Source organism: Lithobates pipiens, unplaced genomic scaffold (genome assembly GCF_037356315.1).
Source record: "Lithobates pipiens isolate NorthernLeopardFrog02 unplaced genomic scaffold, aLitPip1_a1.2 Scaffold_1, whole genome shotgun sequence".
In the NCBI taxonomy this organism is placed as follows: domain Eukaryota; kingdom Metazoa; phylum Chordata; class Amphibia; order Anura; family Ranidae; genus Lithobates; species Lithobates pipiens.
The window spans coordinates 213,865,563-213,885,536 of NW_027507685.1; the positions used below are offsets into that span (position 1 = coordinate 213,865,563).

The 19,974-nt window shown below is 46.1% G+C and overlaps 1 protein-coding gene across 2 annotated transcripts in view; it reads left to right on the plus strand.

Moving 5' to 3' along the window:
• The window catches only part of LOC143982938 (cytochrome P450 2F3-like), a 78,471-nt gene that overhangs the window by 10,275 nt on the left and 48,222 nt on the right, over positions 1-19,974 (plus strand). Inside the window, exons 1-2 of one of the 2 annotated variants that reach the window (XM_077482092.1) lie at positions 12,982-13,154; positions 17,524-17,708. In XM_077482092.1, coding sequence (XP_077338218.1) covers positions 17,532-17,708 — 177 coding nt within the window. In that variant the 5' untranslated portion in view covers positions 12,982-13,154; positions 17,524-17,531. Of the gene's footprint in view, positions 1-12,981; positions 13,155-17,523; positions 17,709-19,974 lie in introns of those variants that run through there. The other variant, XM_077482101.1, reaches the window with a different exon arrangement.

The window sequence follows — 19,974 nt, forward strand, 5'->3', positions numbered from 1 at the left end:
GGCTAAGCATGTGCTAGTATCGAGTCCCGCATACATGTGCCACATGTACATACAGTATGTTTGCAGGGACCATGCACAATAGGCTACAGATGAGAAACGTCAAAGTGCAATTTAACCACTACAATACAGGGCACTTTCGCCCCCTTCCTTCCCAGCCCAATTTTCAGCTTTCATCGCTCTCGCGCTTTCAGTGACAATTGCGCGGTCATGCTACACTGTACCCAAATGAAATTTTTATCATTTTGTTTGCACAAATAGAGCTTTATTTTGGTGGTATTTATTCACGACTCAGTTTTTTATTTTTTGCGATATAAGCGCAAAAAAGCAGACATTTGGAAAAAAAACTATATTTTCTTTTTTCTATTTTAAAAGAAATCCAATAAAATCAAATTTTGTCATAAATTTAAGCCAAAATGTATTCTGCTACATGTTTTTGGTAAAAAAAATTCCGTTAAGTGTATAATAATTGGTTTGTGTGATCACGGACATATGTACGCAAATGATCATGTACATATGTGTGCAGGTGATCACGTACATATGTGTGCACATAATCATTGGGACAAGTGATTTTAGTGGGACATATGTGGGGGACATGTTTTTATTATTAGGGACATGTGTTTTTATTTTTTGGGGACATGTATGTTTTGGGGACATGTGTGTTATGGGGACATATGTGGGGACTGTGTTTACACTGTGTGGTGTGTTGTGTGTTTACACTAGACTGAAGATCAGTGAGTAAAAAGCTGTAAAAAACAGCTCATACTCACTGATCATCAGCCGGCTGCAGCAATCTGCTCTCCTCTCCTCAGCGATGACTTCTGTGTGAGGAGAGGAGGAGCCGATTGCCTATCAACCGGCTGTTTGTTTACATCACATGACGGCCGTGATTGGACATGGCCGTCATGTGATCAGGAGGGCCAATCACAGAGCCCTCCTGCCGATCTGAGATGCGCCGTGTCCCGGTGACACGGGCGCATCGGGATCGCGCCGCTGCGTGGGCACGCGCGCGCGCGATCCCGCTCCTCCTGATGGACGTTCCTGAACGTCCTATCAGGAGTAGACGGCTCCCACCCGGCCGTATATGTGCATTGGCCGGGTGGGAAGTGGTTAAAGAGCAGCGGTAACAATATCACTCACAGGGCATCGGAGCCAATGTGGGATGTACTTCCTAGATGAACACACGTATAAGTAGCTGCAAGAGATAAACACCGTTAGGCTCTGAGGAAGAAAGTAAACCTTCGAAACGTGTCAGCCAGCAGAGGTTTGCATGTCCTCTCTTCAGGGCCTGGAGACTGCGATCAGTGGATGGACTGTCACAAGTCAAAGATTGTTACAAGTGTGATTTTCTTTCTACCTTTGTGAGTAGTTGTTAATAATGTTCTTTCTCAATAAATGTATGAAAAGATAATGCACAAGGCTGGTGTGCCCTCTCTTTTCTGTTTTCCCATTTGTTTGCTAGGATACCCCTATCCTGGAGGGCAGCAAGGCCGCTAGCTATTATCCATCCTGAACTTTGGACTGCTTGGCTTACACATTCGTGCGCAAGAGTATTTAGTTTTGCTGTACTAAAATATAGTGCTTGCTAGTCCTTTAAGTGAGGAATCAAGTGTTATGCTGAAGAGTGAGATCAGTAGTCAAGTCATGTGCTGGAGCTGGAATTGAGGAGGTGTATATACAGAGACTGTATATAGTTAAAGTCACAATTCTTTATCTTTTTCTTCAATCAAGTGGGCATCCATATCTCTCTTATCCCCATCCAACTTTATTTCCCCCCCATAAAACATAAAAATACAAAGTACAAGGACTGTTTCTTGACTGCTGAATGTCTGAAAATTGTGTGCCTGGCTGTGCAGGGTGAGAGACAGACCACAACAACCAGAAGCCTCTATGGGGGTACCACTACATTTGGGGGCTTGTTCCGGGACCATCTGCTCAGGAGTAACCTGCCAGCCATTGCCCCTAGCAACCAAAGTTGACAGAACCAGGGAACTGTACTTTGTTCCACCTGTATTGAGGGATTGAACCCGGGGAAGGATTTATATGTTCTGCCTGCTTTCCGTATCACAGTTTTAAGTGCCCCAATACTACAATGTGGACCTGCGGTCAGAACTGTGTCACGTGCAGCCGAGGAAGTCCCGAAAGTTGGGGTGGAGTCTGAGCCTGGCGACTCCCCTGCGAACACCAGCAACATAAGGAGAGAGAAGGCTGTTGTGGCCTGCGGCCTGGTCAGGGACCTGGTGACTATAAGCACTGCCCAGCAGGGACCAATAAAAGTCCCTGAAATGCTGTCTGCTTCTATGTTCCTTGCTAGTCCCACCAGGAAGGAGCCAGTGCAGGAGGGAGTTGAGCCCTCAGGTGAGCCAGGAGGGGAAGGTGAGGACAAGACCAAAGATTGGGGTTCCCCCAGACTGCAAGCAGAGTTTGGGTCCCTGGAAGAGATAGCGGATTGGGCATCCCACAGCAGCTCGGAGGAGGAATGGGAGATGGGAGGCTCCCGGGTCCAGGAAATCCAGTCCGGGGGGTTGATAGATGTCCCAGATCTGGCTATGAGAGCTGAAGAAGGAACCCCCATCAGCAGAAGACAACTCTTCTACAACAGACCCTCCACCACCCAGACCAGAGCAGCCGAATTCAGGCAGTGGGTAAAGAGGTCCCATGATGCTTGTGTCCTGCCAGGAAAGGGGAAGCCCAGAGAACTGCCCACGTTTTCTAGGTTCTGGAAAGTTCAGCACAGAGTTACACTGGAGTGGGGTCTGGACTATCCTTATGTCTCTCCTGATGCTATGGATATCATCGAGAACTCCCAGAGAGGGTGGGAGGATGACCTAGTGTGTGAGTACTTGCACATCTCTAAGCCTTTGCGGGTGCCAGAGTGTGAGGAGACATGGGCCCGATTTGAGGACATTCAAAAGGAATGGAGGCTGGAGAGAGCAATCTACAAATACAGAGTGGTCGTTGTGAAAGCAGGACAGCCTGTAAAAGAGCCACTCTGTCTCTATCAGAGAAGAGGGGGCGGTAGATAGAGACTTCCTGATCTGCAACTTTTATGCGTGAAGGGACTAATGGAGAGTGCAGCTCAAGATGGAAGTGGTAACATAGACTCTCACGGAGAATACAGGCTGTGTTTTTCCCCTTTCTTTGATTCTTTACAGAGTCAGACCGGCCTGCCACCCTAACCTGTGCCAATAGATGGACATTTCTATTACTGGGTGAGGTCTGATCACTGATTCTAACTTTTTTTTTTGAGGACCTGATAGTCCCGGTAGTGGCCCCTCCCATTTCTAAAAGAATTTCTAAAAGAACTGTGCTTTATTTTGCTTTTCCTTTGTTCTATCAGCAGGATGCTAAGCCTGTCCTGACAGATCAAAACTTAGGAAGTAACAAATGTACATACTGGATGCTATGTTTCCTTTCTGTCAGGAGGACGCTAACCCCCTCCTGATAGAAAATTCTGTGAAGTGTGTAGATAGTTGATAGCATAGGATGTTGTTGTCCTTTTGCCACAGGGCCTCTTCGGATTGGACAGCTGTTCATCTATCTCCGGCTGGAGTCAAGATTCCTGCGAGCAGAGGATCTCCCTCTGGGGGGGATCTGCTGCCCTGTACTGTTAGCAGATAATATCTCAGTCATCTATAATGATGTATTAACACTTCCTGTCTCAGGCCTTTGAAAACCCCAGAAGGAGGAACTTAAAGAGGAAGTAAACCTTGATGGGTTTTTCTTTTTTTCTTCTTACCTGCAAAGTAAAGGCATAATGTGCTGGTATGCATCGCCCCCGCTATCCATTTTCGTCCGTCTTTCTTTCCGGGGGCGCTGACTCCAGTTATGTGATTGGCTGGAGCCACGTGATGTCACTCCTGCGCATACACGCGGGAGCCCCCGGTCATGGCACAAACTCCTGAACAAAATGGCACGGGCGGCCATTCCTTCAGAGCGCATGTGCTGATAACATCATAGTTTACATGCAGCTCCTCTTAGACTGCTTTCACACCACACCGCTGATAGCGGCGGCGGTAAAACGCCGCTATGTTTAGCGGCGTTTTACCGCCGGATTTGCGGCGCATTTCGGCCGCTAGCGGGCGCTTTTACCCCCTGCTAGCGGCCGCGAAAGGGTTAAAACCGCCGGCAATACGCCGCAATAGCGGCGTTTTGCCGGCGGCATTACAGCGCTGCCCCATTGATTTCAATGGGCAGCAGCGGTGGAGGAGCGGTAAACACACCGCTCCTTCCCCGCTCCAAAGAAGCTGCTGGCAGGACTTTTTTCTGACGTCCTGCCAGCGCACCGCTGTAGTGTGAAAGCCCTCAGGGCTTTCACACTACAGACAATGGTGCAGCTTCTTTAGGGCGTTTTTCAGGCGCTATTTCTAACGCTATAGCGCCTGAAAAACGCCCTGGTGTGAAAGGGGTCTTATTCTAGTAAACTCTGTCCCTTCTGGTCTGGCGTACAATAGCTACTTTTGGCTTAGCGCTCAGTGACGAGCATAAGCTAGAGCCAGGTTAAGCTTCCGTACCCATGAGGGAATTTAGAGGGAACATGAGGGAATTTAGCAGTCCGGTCAGATTAGAAACTATTATAGAGGGACTAAACCGCAGAGTAGATAGGCTGACTCTTGAGTTTCAGTGCCACACCACAGTTCCTGCTAGAGAGAAGTTCAATTCCAGGCTGGTTGGACAACAGTTGGATAATTCCCTCATGACTTGTCTTCAAGTCTCTGACACAAAGAAAGATGTCACATCATCCTCAGGAGTCCCTGCAACTGGACTTTGCTATAACAGTCATCTGGAGATATCTTTATTAATAGCTTTATAGATACCTAAATATATATATATATATATATATATATACCGTATATACTCGAGTATAGGCCGACCCGAATATAAGCCGAGGCCCCCAATTTACCCCCAAAAAACTGGAAAACTTATTGACTCGTGTATAAGCCGAGGGTGAGACATGGCTGTCCATCCCTGTGTGTCCATCCATCCCTGTGTGTGTGTCCGTCCATCCATCCCTGTGTGTGTGTCCGTCCATCCATCCCTGTGTGTGTGTCCATCCATCCATCCATCCATCCATCCCTGTGTGTGTGTCCGTCCATCCATCCCTGTGTGTGTATCCATCCATCCATCCATCCCTGTGTGTGTGTGTGTGTGTGTGTGTGTGTGTATTCATCCATCCATCCATCCCTGTGTGTGTGTGTGTGTATTCATCCATCCATCCATCCCTGTGTGTGTGTGTGTGTGTGTGTGTATCCATCCATCCATCCCTGTGTGTGTGTGTGTGTGTGTGTGTGTGTGTGTGTGTGTGTGTATCCATCCATCCATCCATCCATCCCTGTGTGTGTGTGTGTGTGTGTGTGTGTGTGTGTATCCATCCATCCATCCATCCCTGTGTGTGTGTGTGTGTGTGTGTGTGTGTGTGTGTGTGTGTGTGTGTCCGTGCAGCCTTGTGTGTGTGTCCAGCCTACCTGTGTCCCAAGCCTCCGTCCCGAGCCGCCGTCGTCCCGAGCCTCCTCCGTCCCGTGCCTCCTCCGTCCCGTGTCGTGCCGATGGATCGCCGCTCCAGGATCGCCGCTCTTCTCGGCGGCCATTCTACAATTCAAAAGCCGCGCCTCCGCCTCCGCCTGTGATAGGCGGAACACTCAATTTCCCAGCAGCCTGTGTTCCGCCTATCACGGACATCCTCTCATACTCGTCCGTAGTATGAGAATGAGCGGATGTCCGTGATAGGCGGAACACTGACTGCTGGGAAATTCAGTGTTCCGCCTATCACAGGCGGAGGCGGAGAAGGAGGCGCGGCTTTTGAATTTTAATGTCCGCCGTCTGTCTGCTCGATACGCTGATCGAGCAGTCAGACAGCGGTGACTCGAGTATAAGCCGAGGGGGCACTTTCAGCCTCAAAAAAGAGGCTGAAAATCTCGGCTTATACTCGAGTATATACGGTATATATACACACACACAAAATTCCATCAGGACTCCTGTTGGGCCCATTGCTAATTATGCCTGCTAGTACATTGGATGTATTGTTATTAATCTCGTCTTATAAAAAGCTTGTATTGTTTCTATACTGGTGTGCATATACAGTATCTCACATAAGTACAGTACCTTGTGAAAGTATTCGGCCCCCTTGAACTTTTCAACCTTTTGCCACATTTCAGGCTTCAAACATAAAGATATAACATCTCGATTGGATTCAGGTCTGGACTTTGACTTGGCCATTCTAACACCCGGATACGTTTATTTGTGAACCATTCCTTTGTAGATTTTGCTGTATGTTTGGGATCATTGTCTTGTTGGAAGATAAATCTCCGTCCCAGTTTCAGGTCTTTTGCAGACTACAACAGGTTTTCAACCAGAATGGTCCTGTATTTGGCTGCATCCATCTTCCCCTCAATTTTAACCATCTTCCCTGTCCCTGCTGAAGAAAAGCAGGCCCAAACCATGATGCTGCCACCACCATGTTTGACAGTGGGGATGGTGGTGGCAGCATCAGCTGTAGTTCTCTGCAGTTCATCCAGAGTGATCATGGGCCTCTTGGCTGCATCTCTGATCAGTCTTCTCCTTGTCTAAGCTGAAAGTTTAGAGGGACGGCCAGGTCTTGGTAGATTTGCAGTGGTCTGATACTCCTTCCATTTCAAAATGATCGCTTGCAGAGTGCTCCTTGGGATGTTTAAAGCTTAGGAAATCTTTTTGTATCCAAATCCGGCTTTAAACTTCTCCACAACAGTATTACGGACCTGCCTGGTGTGTTCCTTGGTCTTCATGATGCTCTCTGTGCTTTCAACAGAACCCTGAGACTATCACAGAGCAGGTGCATTTATACAGAGACTTGATTACACACAGGTGGATTCTATTTATCACCATCAGTCATTTAGGACAACATTGGATCATTCAGAGATACTCGCTGAACTTCTGGAGTGAGTTTGCTGCACTGAAAGTAAAGGGGCCGAATAATTTTGCACGCACCACTTTTCAGTTTTTTATTTGCTAAAAAAGTTTAAAATATCCAATAGATTTCATTCCACTTCACAATTGTGTCCCACTTGTTGGTGATTCTTCACAAAAAATTAAAATGTTATATCTTTATGTTTGAAGCCTGAAATGTGGCAAAAGTTTGAAAAGTTCAAGGGGGCCGAATACTTTCGCAAGGCACTGTAAATACAGCCCTCACACTTTTGTAAGTATTCTATTATATCTTTTCATGTGACAACACTGAAGAAATGACACTTTGCTACAATGTAAAGTAGTGAGTATACAGCTTGTATAACAGTGTTAATTTGCTATATTTATAGGGAAAATGCTGTGCTGGATGTTAGTATAAGTGCATTTATTTGGATCACTATATTTGATACATGAATTTTTGAATTTTTTGGAGTTTGCACAAAATCACTGTATATATTTATTTTACCAGCATGGAGGCACTTTATACATTTCAACACATATGTGGTTTATAAGGTTTATAAGGTTTGTGATGCTGTGATCATACGCTCTATGGAAAAAAAGATTTTGTTTGCATGTCAACACATTTTTTATTTAGTGTCATTGCATCAAGGCACTTATGTTAACATCCAAATAGCACAGCATTTCTTCTATAAATATTGCATTTGCATGGTTGTATGGGACGTGATCAGTGCTAGCAGCTGTCCTGATAGAAGGTGTTACATATTTATAGATTTTGGGTAGCTCACAAGATTTCTTGGTTTTAGTGTAAATTTGCTTTCCCCTCAAAATAACTCAACACACAGCCATTAATGTCTAAACCACTGGCAACAAAAGTGAGTACACCCCTAAGTGAAAATTTCCAAATTGGGCCCAATTAGCCATTTTCCCTCCCCAGCGTAATGTGACTCGTTCATGTTACAAGGTCTCATGTGTGAATGGGGAGCAGGTGTAAAATTTGGTGTTATCACTCTCTCATACTGGTCACTGGAAGTTCAACATGATACCTCATGGCAAAGAACTCTCTGAGGATCTGAAAAATAGACTAGGCTATAAGAAGATTGTCAAGACCCTGAAACTGAGCTGCAGCGCGGTGGCCAAGACCATACAGCGGTTTAACAGGACAGGTTCCACTCAAAACAGGCCTCGCCATGGTGGACCAAAGAAGTTGAGTGCATGTGCTCAGCGTCATATCCAGAGATTGTCTTTGGGAAATAGACGTATGAGTGCTGCCTGCATTGCTGCAGAGGTTGAAGGGGTGGTGGGGTCAGTGTGTCAGTGCTCAGACCATACACCGCACACGTGAGCTGTGTTTAGATCGCCGTGAGACAGGTTAATTTTACCCTACTGATGATGTGTTGTTGCAATAGTAATCCTGCTGAGAACGGTATCATTAGCAGTAATCAGCATGGATTCATGAAGAATCATTCTTGCCAAACCAATCTATTAACTTTCTATGAGGAGGTGAGTTGCCATCTAAATAAAGGAAGGCCCGTAGACGTGGTGTATCTGGATTTTGCAAAAGCATTTGACACAGTTCCCCATAAAAGTTTACTGTGAAAATAAGGTCTGTTGGCATGGACCATAGAGTGAGTACATGGATTGAAAACTGGCTACAAGGGTGAGTTCAGAGGGTGGTGATAAATGCGGAGTACTCGGAATGATCAGGGGTGGGTAGTGGGGTCCCCCAGAGTTCTGTGCTGGGACTAATCCTGTTTAATTTGTTGATAAACGACCTGGAGGATGGGGCAAACAGTTCAATCTCTGTATTTGTGGACAATGCTAAGCTAAGCAGGGCAATAACTTCTCTGCAGAATGTGGAAACCTTGCAAAAGATCTGAACAAATTAATGGGGAAGGCAAATACATGGCAAATGAGAATCAGTGTAGAAAAATTTAAAATAATGCATTTTGGTGTCAAAAATATGAATGCAATCTATATACTGGGGGAAGAACCTCTGGGGGAATCTAGGATGGAAAAGAACCTGGGGGTCCTAGTAGATGATAGGCTCAGCAATGGGATGTCATGCCAAGCTGCTGCTGTTCCGGCCGCACCTAGAGTATGCTGTCCAGTTCTGGGCACCAGTCCTCAGGAAGGATGTACTGGAAATTGAGTGAGTACAAAGAAAGGCAATAAAGCAAATAAAGGGTCTGGAGGATATCAGTTATGAGGAAAGGTTGCGAGCACTGAACGTATTCTCACTGGAGAAGAGACGCTTGAGAGGGGATATGATTTCAATTTACAAATACCGTACTGGTGACCCCACAATAGAGATAAAACTTTTTTGTGGAAGGGAGTTTAACAAGAGATGTGGCCACTCATTAAAATTAGAAGAAAAGAAGTTTAACCTTAAACTACATAGAGGGTTCTTTACTATAAGAGCGGCAAGGATGTGGAATTCCCTTCCACAGGTGGTGGTCTCAGTGGGGGGGGCATCGATAGTTTCAAGAAACTATTAGATAAGCACCTGAACGACCACAACATACAGGGGTATACAATGTAATACTGACATATAATCACACACATAGGTTGGACTGGGGCTACATGAGTGCTGCCCGCACTGGGGAACTACAGTTCATTGAGGGAACCATGAATGCCAACATGTACTGTGACATACTGAAGCAGAGCATGATCCCCTCCCTTTGGAGACTGGGCAGCAGGGCAGTATTCCAACATAACGACCCCAAACACACCTCCAAGAAGACCACTGCCTTGCTAAAAAAGCTAAGGGTAAAGGTGATGGACTGGCCAAGCATGTATTCAGACCTAAACCCTATTGACCATCTGTGGGGCATCCTCAAACAGAAGGTAGAGGAACGCAAGGTCTCTAACATCCACCAGCACCGTGATGTCATCGTGGATGAGCAGAGGGGGACTGTGGAAACCTGTGAAGCTCTGGTGAATTCCATGCCCAAGAGGGTTAAGGCAGTGTTGAAAAATAATGGTGGCCACACAAAATATTGACACTTTGGGCCCAGTTTGGACACTTTCACTTAGGAGTGTACTCACTTTTGTTGCCAGCGGTTTAGACATTAATGACTGTGTGTTGAGTTATTTTGAGGGCACAGCAAATTTACACTGTTATACAAGCTGTACACTCACTACTTTACATTATAACAAAGTGTCATTTCTTCAGTGTTGTCACATGAAAAGATAGAATAAAATATTTTAAAAAAATGTAAGGGGTGTACTCACTTTTGTGAGATACTGTATATACTTATTGTTAATGTTTTATGCTGGTTGCAGTAGTTCCTCTGCTCCCAATTACTTTGATTAGATTACTGATTACTTTCCCAGGAAGGGAATCCCTCCGTTCACAGAACCCCGGTCCTTGGTGGAGGCACTGACAACTTTATCAAACCCACTTAGCAAAGGTTTTGGTTCTCTTATTTACCTACTGGTTTGACGCCACAAGCTATTTGGGGAGGGTTTTTCTCATACCATGCCCCCCCAAAAGAGGGTTAAACATGATAATACTATTACTCAGGGCTTTTTTTTCTGCCGGAACTCGGTGGAACGCAGTTCCGGTGTTCTGGCAGATAGTGTCCTGCCATCATATAGCGTCCGCCCAATACTGCGCATGCGCAGTACGGAGCAGACGAAGCTTCGGAAAATCTCCGAAGCTGAACGGCGCCTGCGCCATGAGTGGAGGTGGTAACCCCACCATCCAAGCGGACATAGGGTTGTGAATATTAGAGGGCCCCTCGTGGGCGAGCTTCGCTCGCCACGCTTCGGGCTCGGCCTCGCTACTCTCGGCTCTTTTATATTCCTACTCTATGTCCACTTGGATGGTGGGGATAGAACCTGGACTCACGGCGCAGGCGCCGTTCATCCTCGGCAATTTTCGGAATGTGTGTTGCTGTGTACTGCGCATGCGCAGTACACAGCGGACACTATCGAATGGGGGACCTTATATGATAGGACACCTATGACAGGCAGACCTCTCTGCTCTGACCTGTCATGTATCTCACACTAGTGATGCACACCCAGGGCTGCTACCTTTTGATAATTTGGGGTCCCAGCATGGCATCATACAGCTGCCTGTGTTGATTCAAGCAGCAGCTTCCGTCCCTGCCTCTTCTCACATTGGAGCAGAGAGCAGAGGAGCCCTGAAACTCCGCTTCAGCTACAGTTCTCGATCGTCTGAAAAGGCCATGCATAACACATGGACTGGAGCACTGGATCAGCAGTGGAAGAGAAGAGGTGAGAGAGTTCTGAATGAAAAATGGGGGGGGGGGGGGGGAGAGTCCTCCAGAGTCCTCCTGAGTTCACAGTGAGAGGATAACTGTGAAAGAAGGGAAGGGGGGGGGGGGTTTGTGAAGTGAGGAGGGGGGTGGAAATTTGTCCAGAGAGGAGAACTGGGAAGGGAGCTTTGTATAGAGGTAAGAGCTACAGAGGGCAGAAGGCAGGTTGTGTAAAATGAGAGCTATGGAGGGTGGGGGAGCTGGGGAAGAGGTGAGAGCTGTAGGGAAAGCTGGGGGTGCAGAGGTGGGTGGCAAAGGTGAGAGCTGTGGATTGGGGTGAGCTTTAGATGGGGGTCCAGAAGGGGAGCAGAGATAATATGGATGGAGGTGCAGAGGTGAGTTGTGAACTGGGGGTGTAATTTGTAGGTAGAGGAGTGCAGAGTTGAGACGTGTGATAGTGGGGGGGAGGTGAGTTGTGGATAGGGGGTAAGCTGTAGTTAGAGGGGTGCAGAGGTGAGACATGTGATAGCAGGGGGGAGGTGAGTTGTGGATAGGGGTGTAAGCTGTAGTTAGAGGGGTGCAGAGGTGAGACGCGTGATGGGGGAGGTGAGTTGTGGATAGGGGTCTAAGCTGTAGTTAGAGGGGTGCAGAGGTGAGACGTGTGATGGGGAGGTGAGTTGTGGATAGGGGTGCAGAGCAGAGCTGTGGACAGGGAAAGAAGAGGGGAGCTGTGGATGAGGGTTGCAGAGGTTAGGTGTGGATGGGGGACATAGAGGTAAGCAAAGAGGTAAGCAGAAGTGAGGATTTGATGGTTACTTTTGGGGGGATACTTGAGGGGGAAGACCAGGGAAATTTGCTGGGGAACAGTAAGACCCCTTTCACACTGGGACGGTATAGGCATTAGTTGTAAATTGCTAAAACTAGCGGCGCTTTACCGCTGTTATAGCAGCACTTTGGCGCCACTAGCGGTGCGCTTTTTTTTACCCTCAAGAAGGGTTTAAAAAGGGATTAAAAGCAACCAATTAGCGCTGCTTTCAAAACGCTTTGAAAGCGGTGCCCATTCATTTCAATGGACAGGGGCAGTGGAGGAGGGGTGTATATTCATGCAGAGGTGGGTGGCAAAGGTGAGAGCTGTGGGTTGGGGTAAGCTTTAGATGGGGGTCCAGAAGGGGCGCAGAGATAATATGGACGGAGGTGCAGAGGTGAGTTGTGGACTGGGGGTGTAAGCTGTAGATAGAGGGGTGCAGAGGTGAGAAGTGTGATGGGGGGAGGTGAGTTATGAATAGGGGTGCAGAGTGGAGCTGTGGACAGGGATAGGAGAGGGGAGCCCTTGGATGATGTATAAACCTGCTCTTGGATTAATGTAAAAACCTGCAACCACACCGCTCCAGAAGGGCTGCAGAAGAATCAGGTTACTATGGGTTTTGCATTACATACCCCTGAGCCCTGCACTCTGTATGCTGGACTGCATATTACATAGCTTTACCACTGCTCTCTGTGTGCTGGGCTATATGTTACATATTCTTGACCCCTGCACTCTATACACAGGGCTGTATGCTTTATATTTCTGAGAACAAGGGATGCTTTGCATTGAATGTAAATACTATTCTGTTTGCTGTTTTTTTTTTTTCTGCACCCTGTGCGATATGCACTGCTCACAATTGCACAATACACACTCCTGAGCCCTGTGTGTTATAAAGTCCTGAGTCCCATGCTTTGTGTGTTACACATTACTGAACCATGTGTGATACACAGTTCTAAGGCCTCACTTATTATAGTTATTTGTACTGTACTTCTCTCCTATAAGGAAGGTGTGTCTGGGCGTGGTTTGGGGCGGGGGTTTGACCTCCCCAAACCACCTATTTTCTGAGAAAAAAAAACCCTGCTGTTACTCAATGTTTATCAGATCTGTCCAGCATTAACAGAATTCATTAAACAATTTAATAAGAGCTGCTGAACTCACCCTATATATACAGTACAGCACTGTGTAGACAAGAGGTCATAAGCTAAGATTCAAGGACGTGTACATTGTCACAGGTAAGAGCTTTCCATCTAAATAATTTTGATCTACAGTTGGCTAAGGATCGATGAATCTGCTGGAGTTTGAGTCAGTTCATTCAAATAGATTTCCAGCCTAAGCCCTTGTACACATGATCGGAGATTCCGACAACCAAATCCGTCGGATTTTGTCCGACGGATTTTGTCCGAAACTGTTGCATACACACGGTCGGACGAAGTTGTCGGAAAATCCGATCATTCAGAACGTGATGACGTAATTTCGTTACGATGGGACTACGTTCAGGCTAGTAGCCAGTAGCTTTGGTGTAGGAATTTGATCTGAGCATGCGTGGCACTTTGTCCGATCGGAATTCTCTACATATGATCGGAGTATGTTCGATCGGAGCATTTTGTCGGAAAATATTTCCGGCAAGTTGGAAAATTTGGTGCGACGGATATTCAGACGAAAACAGTCCGATGCATACCACACACAGTCGTAATATCCGACAAATGCTCCGATCGGCCACATTCCGTTGGAATCTCCGATCGTGTGTACAAGGGCTAACACTAACTAGGGAACTAGGTTGGGTACATTTTTAAGCATGGTTAGTGTTTTGCAGAAACGCACTACAGTCCATTTAACATGGTTTCCCAGGTACACGTTCACACCTATGCATTTTTCAATCGGTGCGTTTTTGGAAAGGGTCATGGATTTTTTTTCCTGCAGCAGATTGCATTTTGCATGTATTAGACTTCAATGGAGTCACACCAAAAACGCAAGTGTTGCGTTTTTGATGCATTTTTTGTAGCTTTTTTTTTCGTTACTTTACTTTTAATAAAAGACTTGTCAAAAACTCTTGTACTGTCTTTGTTGACGTTTATGCCGCGTACACACGGCCGGACTTTTGGAGGGACTAGGTCCGACGGTCTTTCCGACGGACTTTCGGCGGAGTTCCGACGGACTTTCCGAATGAACGGACTTGGCCACACACAATCACACCAAAGTCAGACGGATTCGAACGTGATGACGTATGACTGGACTAGAATAAGGCAGTTCATAGCCAGTAGCCAATAACTGCCCTAGCGTCGGTTTTTGTCCGTAGGACTAGCATACACACAAATAGATTTCTCGGTCCGGCGGAGTTCCGGTGGGAAAATTTAAAACATGTTCTATTTCTAAAGTCCGCAGGATTTTTAGCAAGCAAAGGTCCGATGGAGCCCACACACGATAGAATTGTCCGACGGACTCGTTCCGTCTGACCTTTTCTGTCAAAAAGTCTGGTCGTGTGTACGTGGCATTACACTTCTTTGGTGAATGGGTAGAGGTACTATGTAGAAAAAATAAATATGGGTGATTTTGCGCAAATGCAATATAAATTACTATACGAAAGTGATGAACATAGGAAAATATGTATAAAGACTGAGTGGTCCTCTATGGTGTGTAATCAACACATTTTATCATCATTTTTTGCACATTAGCCCTCCATCACTTTTTAATTCAGTTTTTATACATATTTTCCTATACTTTCGTATAGTAATTTATATTGCATTTGCGCAAAATCACCCATATTAATTTTTTCCACTTGTTTGGTGTTATTGTGAACACTTTTAGATTTTGCAGCACTTGTGAACACATCACTTATTATTTATAATATTTACATATAATATTTTTTACATATTGACCTATCTGGTCTACTCCTAGTAGCGCAAACAACCTTAATCCTTTTATTTCCAATTTTTTCACAAGAGGTACTATGTACCCCATATTCATTCACATGGGGGGGTGGAATCTGGGGGTTTGTTAAAGGGGGCCCACAGACCCTCACAACCAGAGTACAGGGTTGTGGGGAAGAGCCCTTTGTCCCCATCAACATGCCCTCCTGCCGCAAAGCACCCCCCATGTTGAGGGGATGTGGCCTGGTATGATTCAGGAGGGAGGGGGCATTCGCTCATCCCCTCTTTTTCCTGACCTGCTGGGCTGCCTGCTAGGATAAGGGTCTGGTATAGATTTCCCCCACCCCACTCCATTTTTTCTTTATTTTGGCGTGGGGTTTCCCCCCAAATCCATACTAGACCCGAGCTGATGACTCATTGGTTTTTAAGGATGTGGCAGCCGGCTTCCCGGCCCACTCCTTAGCAACCAGCTATATACAGTGTGATTAACCACTTCAATACAGGGAACTTCCCCCTTTCCTGCCCAGGCCAATTTTCAGCTTTCAGCGCTGTTGCATTTTAAATGTTAATTGCACAGCCATGCAACACTGTACTCAAACAAAATGTTCATAATTTTGTTCCCATAAATAGAGCTTTCTTTTGATGGTATTTGATCACCACTGGGGTTTTAATTTTTTGCTAAACAAATAAAAAAAGACAGGTTTTTGTTTTTTTATGTTTTTCTATAAATACGTTTTCTCTTTCACTGATAGGCACTGATGAGGCTGCACTGAAGGGCACTGATGAGGTGGCACTGATGATGAGGCACTAATATGCAGGATTGATAGATGGCAAAGATGGGCACTGATATTCAGCACTGATGGGCATTGGTAGGTAGCACTGATGGGCACTCATAGGTGGCACTGATAGGTGACACTGATGGGCCCTGAAAGGCCACGCTGTTGGGCACTTATAGGTGGCACTGATGGGCACTGATAGGGAGCACTGATGAGGCACTGGCAGGCATTACTGATGGGCACTGATTGGCACCTCTAATGGGCACTGATTGGCAACCCTGGTGATCATGGGTGGGCATACCTGGTGGGAAGGGGTGGACATCCTCGGTGGGTCTGCACTGATAATAAATGCGTTAATTATCAGCGCAGACCCCCCTGTCAGGAGATTGGCTCTCCTCTAATTGCATCTGTCAGTGCAAGTGGAGGAAAAGCCAATAAACAGCTCTTCCTATTTACACTGTGATTAGACACAGCTGATTACAAGGTAAAGAGCCTACCTCAGAGGCTATTTATGGAGATCAGAGATGCGGTATGTCAGACTGACACACCAGACCAACAATCACCGCGCTGATCGTGGGCATGCGTTCATGGCTTATCCTGCTGGACGTCTTGTAACGTCCAGTCAGGATAATGAAACCACTTTCCAGCCGTCATTCTGCTATATGGTGGGCGGGAAGTGGTTAAAAGGGGAAAAAAATGCATGAAAACTTCATGCACAAAGGAATTCAAAACGCATGTTTAAAAGTGCAAAACGTGCATGAAACCCGCATCAACCCCATAGATGTGAACCTAGACTCAAAGTTAATTTCTATAAAGTAAATGAATCCCTGTTATCTCAATTTTAATACATTCTTGACACCTAACGTTTAATGACAAAAGGGTGGAATATAAAAAGACTCCTCCTCATATGGTGTATAAGATGATTCATCACTCTAATTTTCAGTGCCAAGTGAGGGACAGTGCCAAGAGCCACTGTTATGTAATACTATGAAAATCCAAGTATTTGCATATCTACTTAGTTCCCCTCTTTAGTGCCTCTGTAACCCTGACCCCCTAGCCCCCTAGCCAACCTGGAAAACACATTATTGACCAGATCCTGTGATTGAGAGCATGTCCTGTAAGTCAAATGGAGTGGAGCCAGGAACTGATAGAAATTACAAAGATTACAGTTGAACTCCAGTTAAATGGCTAAATATATACACTATAATACTATATATGGGGATTATTTTTCATGCCATATTAAAATAAATTTTAAGGCTTTTTTTTATAGAAAAAATATATCACTTTTACAAAAAAAAGCCTCCAGTTGTTGTGTAGCCTATGACGGGAATGCCTATAAAGGGCATTGCTCTGGTAAACTTCTTATGCCGCGTACACACGACTGGACATTCCGACAACAAAACCCTGGATTTATTTCCGACGGATGTTGGTTCAAACTTGTCTTGCATACACACGGGCACACAAATGTTGTCGGAAATTATGAACATCAAGAACGCAGTGCTATACAACATGTATGACGAGCCAAGAAAAATGAAGCTCAATAGCCAGTGCGGCTTTTCTGCTTGTGTACACAAGATCGGAATTTCCGACAAAAAATTTTGTTGTCAGAAAATTTGAGATCCAGCTCTCACATTTTTGTTGTTGGAAATCCTGACAGCAAATGCCCGATGGAGCCTACACACGGTCGGAATTTCCGACAACAAGCTCCCATCGAACATTTGTTGTCGGAAATTCCGATATATGTACGCGGCATTAGAGGCTCATCAGCAGATAGCAAAAGGGAAAGAAGAAAGGCTTGTTTGTGTATAGAATGTAGGGGGGGGCAGCAGTTATTGGCCCAATGACCTCCTTAGACCAGTCACACAGGCCACACCATCTGTACATACATCTAGATGACGTACAATTGTTTTCTAGGGATTGTTTTACATTTTTGGTCTTTTTAATTGTTTACACGGCAGGTGGCAATATGGATTGGTATGGCACACTTGTCCTCACCATCGTCTTCTGTGTGCTATGTATTTTAATGAGCTACCTGAGGATTTTAAAGGAGAAGGCATCACTTCCTCCAGGACCCATGCCCTTACCATTTATTGGGAATCTGCTGCAGATCAACACAAAAGACATTGGTGCCTCACTTATGAAGGTCAGCAAATCTGGAGAGACTTTTTTTCTTGTATATTGCTCACATTCTGCAGATTTTGTTTGCACACATATCCATTAAAACCCAGGTCTAAGGTCTAGGCAAAATGTTTTTTTTTTAGTTGGTTAGATGGGGAAGGGTTAGAACCCTTGTTTCTATTAATATGTGTGCTCCTATTGTAGAGATATTACTTCTGTCCCACTGACTAGACATGTGTAGAACTAAAATATTTGTTTTTTTTCTTTCCAGATAGATACGTTATGTTACTAAGTTATGTTACTAATTTCGTTTTGTTGATTCGTTTCAGAATCAATTTAGTTTTGTTTCGTTTAAAAATTTTCTAACCAAAAATGGTCGACCAATACAAATTCGGTGTGAAGAATAGCAGGTTGTTAAAGTAGAGTTCCGCTTAAAAAAAAAAATTAAGTCAGTAGCTACAAAGAGAGCAGCTGCTGACTTTTAATAATCAGGCACTTACCTGTCCTAGGGTCCAGCGATGCGGGGGAATGAAGCCCCACTCGTCTCCCCTCCTCTCTGCGGCGCCAGCATTGTAACTGTGGGCGCCTGGCTGTGGCTTCACAGGGATCCCACTGCGCATGCGTGAGCCGTGCAATCATCTGGGACCTGTGACATGTCCCAGATGATTGCCTAGAGCAGTGATGGCAAACCTTGGCACCCCAGATGTTTTGGAACTACATTTCCCATGATGCTCCACTACACTGCAGAGTGCATGAGCATCATGGGAAATGTAGTTCCAAAACATCTGGAGTGCCAAGGTTCGCCATCACTGGCCTAGAGGGAGGGGGGACAGGTGATTTTCCTTCCAGCCCCGAGGGTGCACCAGAAGGACGTGGGAGCTGGAACCCTCTGAAAAGAGGGTATCCACTCCCCCCCCAAAAAAAGGCATGCCAAATGTGGTATGTCAGGGGGTCACCTTCTCTTAAAGCGGAATTTCTATTCTTGGGTGAAACTACACTTTAAAAAGTAGGCTAGGAAGTCAGCCATTGTGTCCTTTACAACCGATGACTCATCGGCAGTCAGCGAGCTTCCCCACTGAGAGTTTAAATAATGAAAACAAAACAAATGAATGCCGGCAATGGAAAAGTTCCAAGTGAGCACTCCCCCTGAACCATACCAGGCCACATGACATTCTTCAGACTCTGCCCCCTCCACCCCAAAGCACCTTGTCCCCATGTTGATGTGGACAAGGGCCTCTTCCCCACAACCCTGGGCAGTGGTTTTGGGGGTTTGTGGGTGGGGGGCTTATCGGAATCTGAATGCCCCCTCCAAAGTCCATACCAGACCCGTATCTGAACATGCAGCCTGGCAGGCCAGGAAAGGGGGGCAAGCAAGCTCCACATGCCCTCAACATGGGGACCCTGCCCCCCATCCCAAAGCACCTTGTCCCCATGTTGATGGGGACAAGGGCCTCTTTCCCACAACCCTGGGCAGTGGTTGTGGGGGTTTGCAGGAGGGGGCTTATAGGAATCTGATTCCCCCGAATGAGTATGGCCTACCCATTTACCAAAAAAGTGAAAAGACACAGGTTTTTGACAATTCCTTTATTAAAAAATAAAATGTCCCCCAATGTAGATCCATCATCAATCATGATGCCCACTGCCGAACCCGAAAAAAGTAAAAAAAAAACAACCTCCGGCCTCGAGTGCTCCCGCCGACTGCCTGCTCACCCCTCCACCCCCATCACAGACCCCCTATCACAGATCCTCTCCACCACAGGCCCCCCTCCAGCACAGACCCCACTCTATCAGAGATCCCCCATTACAGACCCCATTATCACAGACCCCACTTCATAACAGACCCCACTCCCTCACAGACCCCACTCCATTACAGACCCCCCCATTACAGATCCCACTCCATCACAGACCCCCCATTACAGAACCCATTATCACAGATCCCCCATCACAGATCCCACTCCCATCACAGACTCCCATTACAGACCCCAATCCACTTCATCACAGACCCCCCATTACAGACCACACTCCATCACAGTCACCCCCATTACAGACCCACTACATCACAGACCCCACTACATCACATCACAGACCCCCTCATTACAGACCACACTCATCACATACCCCCCCATTACAGACCCCACTCCATCAGAGACCCCCTCATTACAGACCCCACTTCATCACAGAACCCCCATTACAGACCCCACTCCGTCACAGATCCCCCCTCCATCACAGACCCCACTCCATCACAGACACTCCATTACAGACTCCCTCCATCACAGACACTCCATTACAGA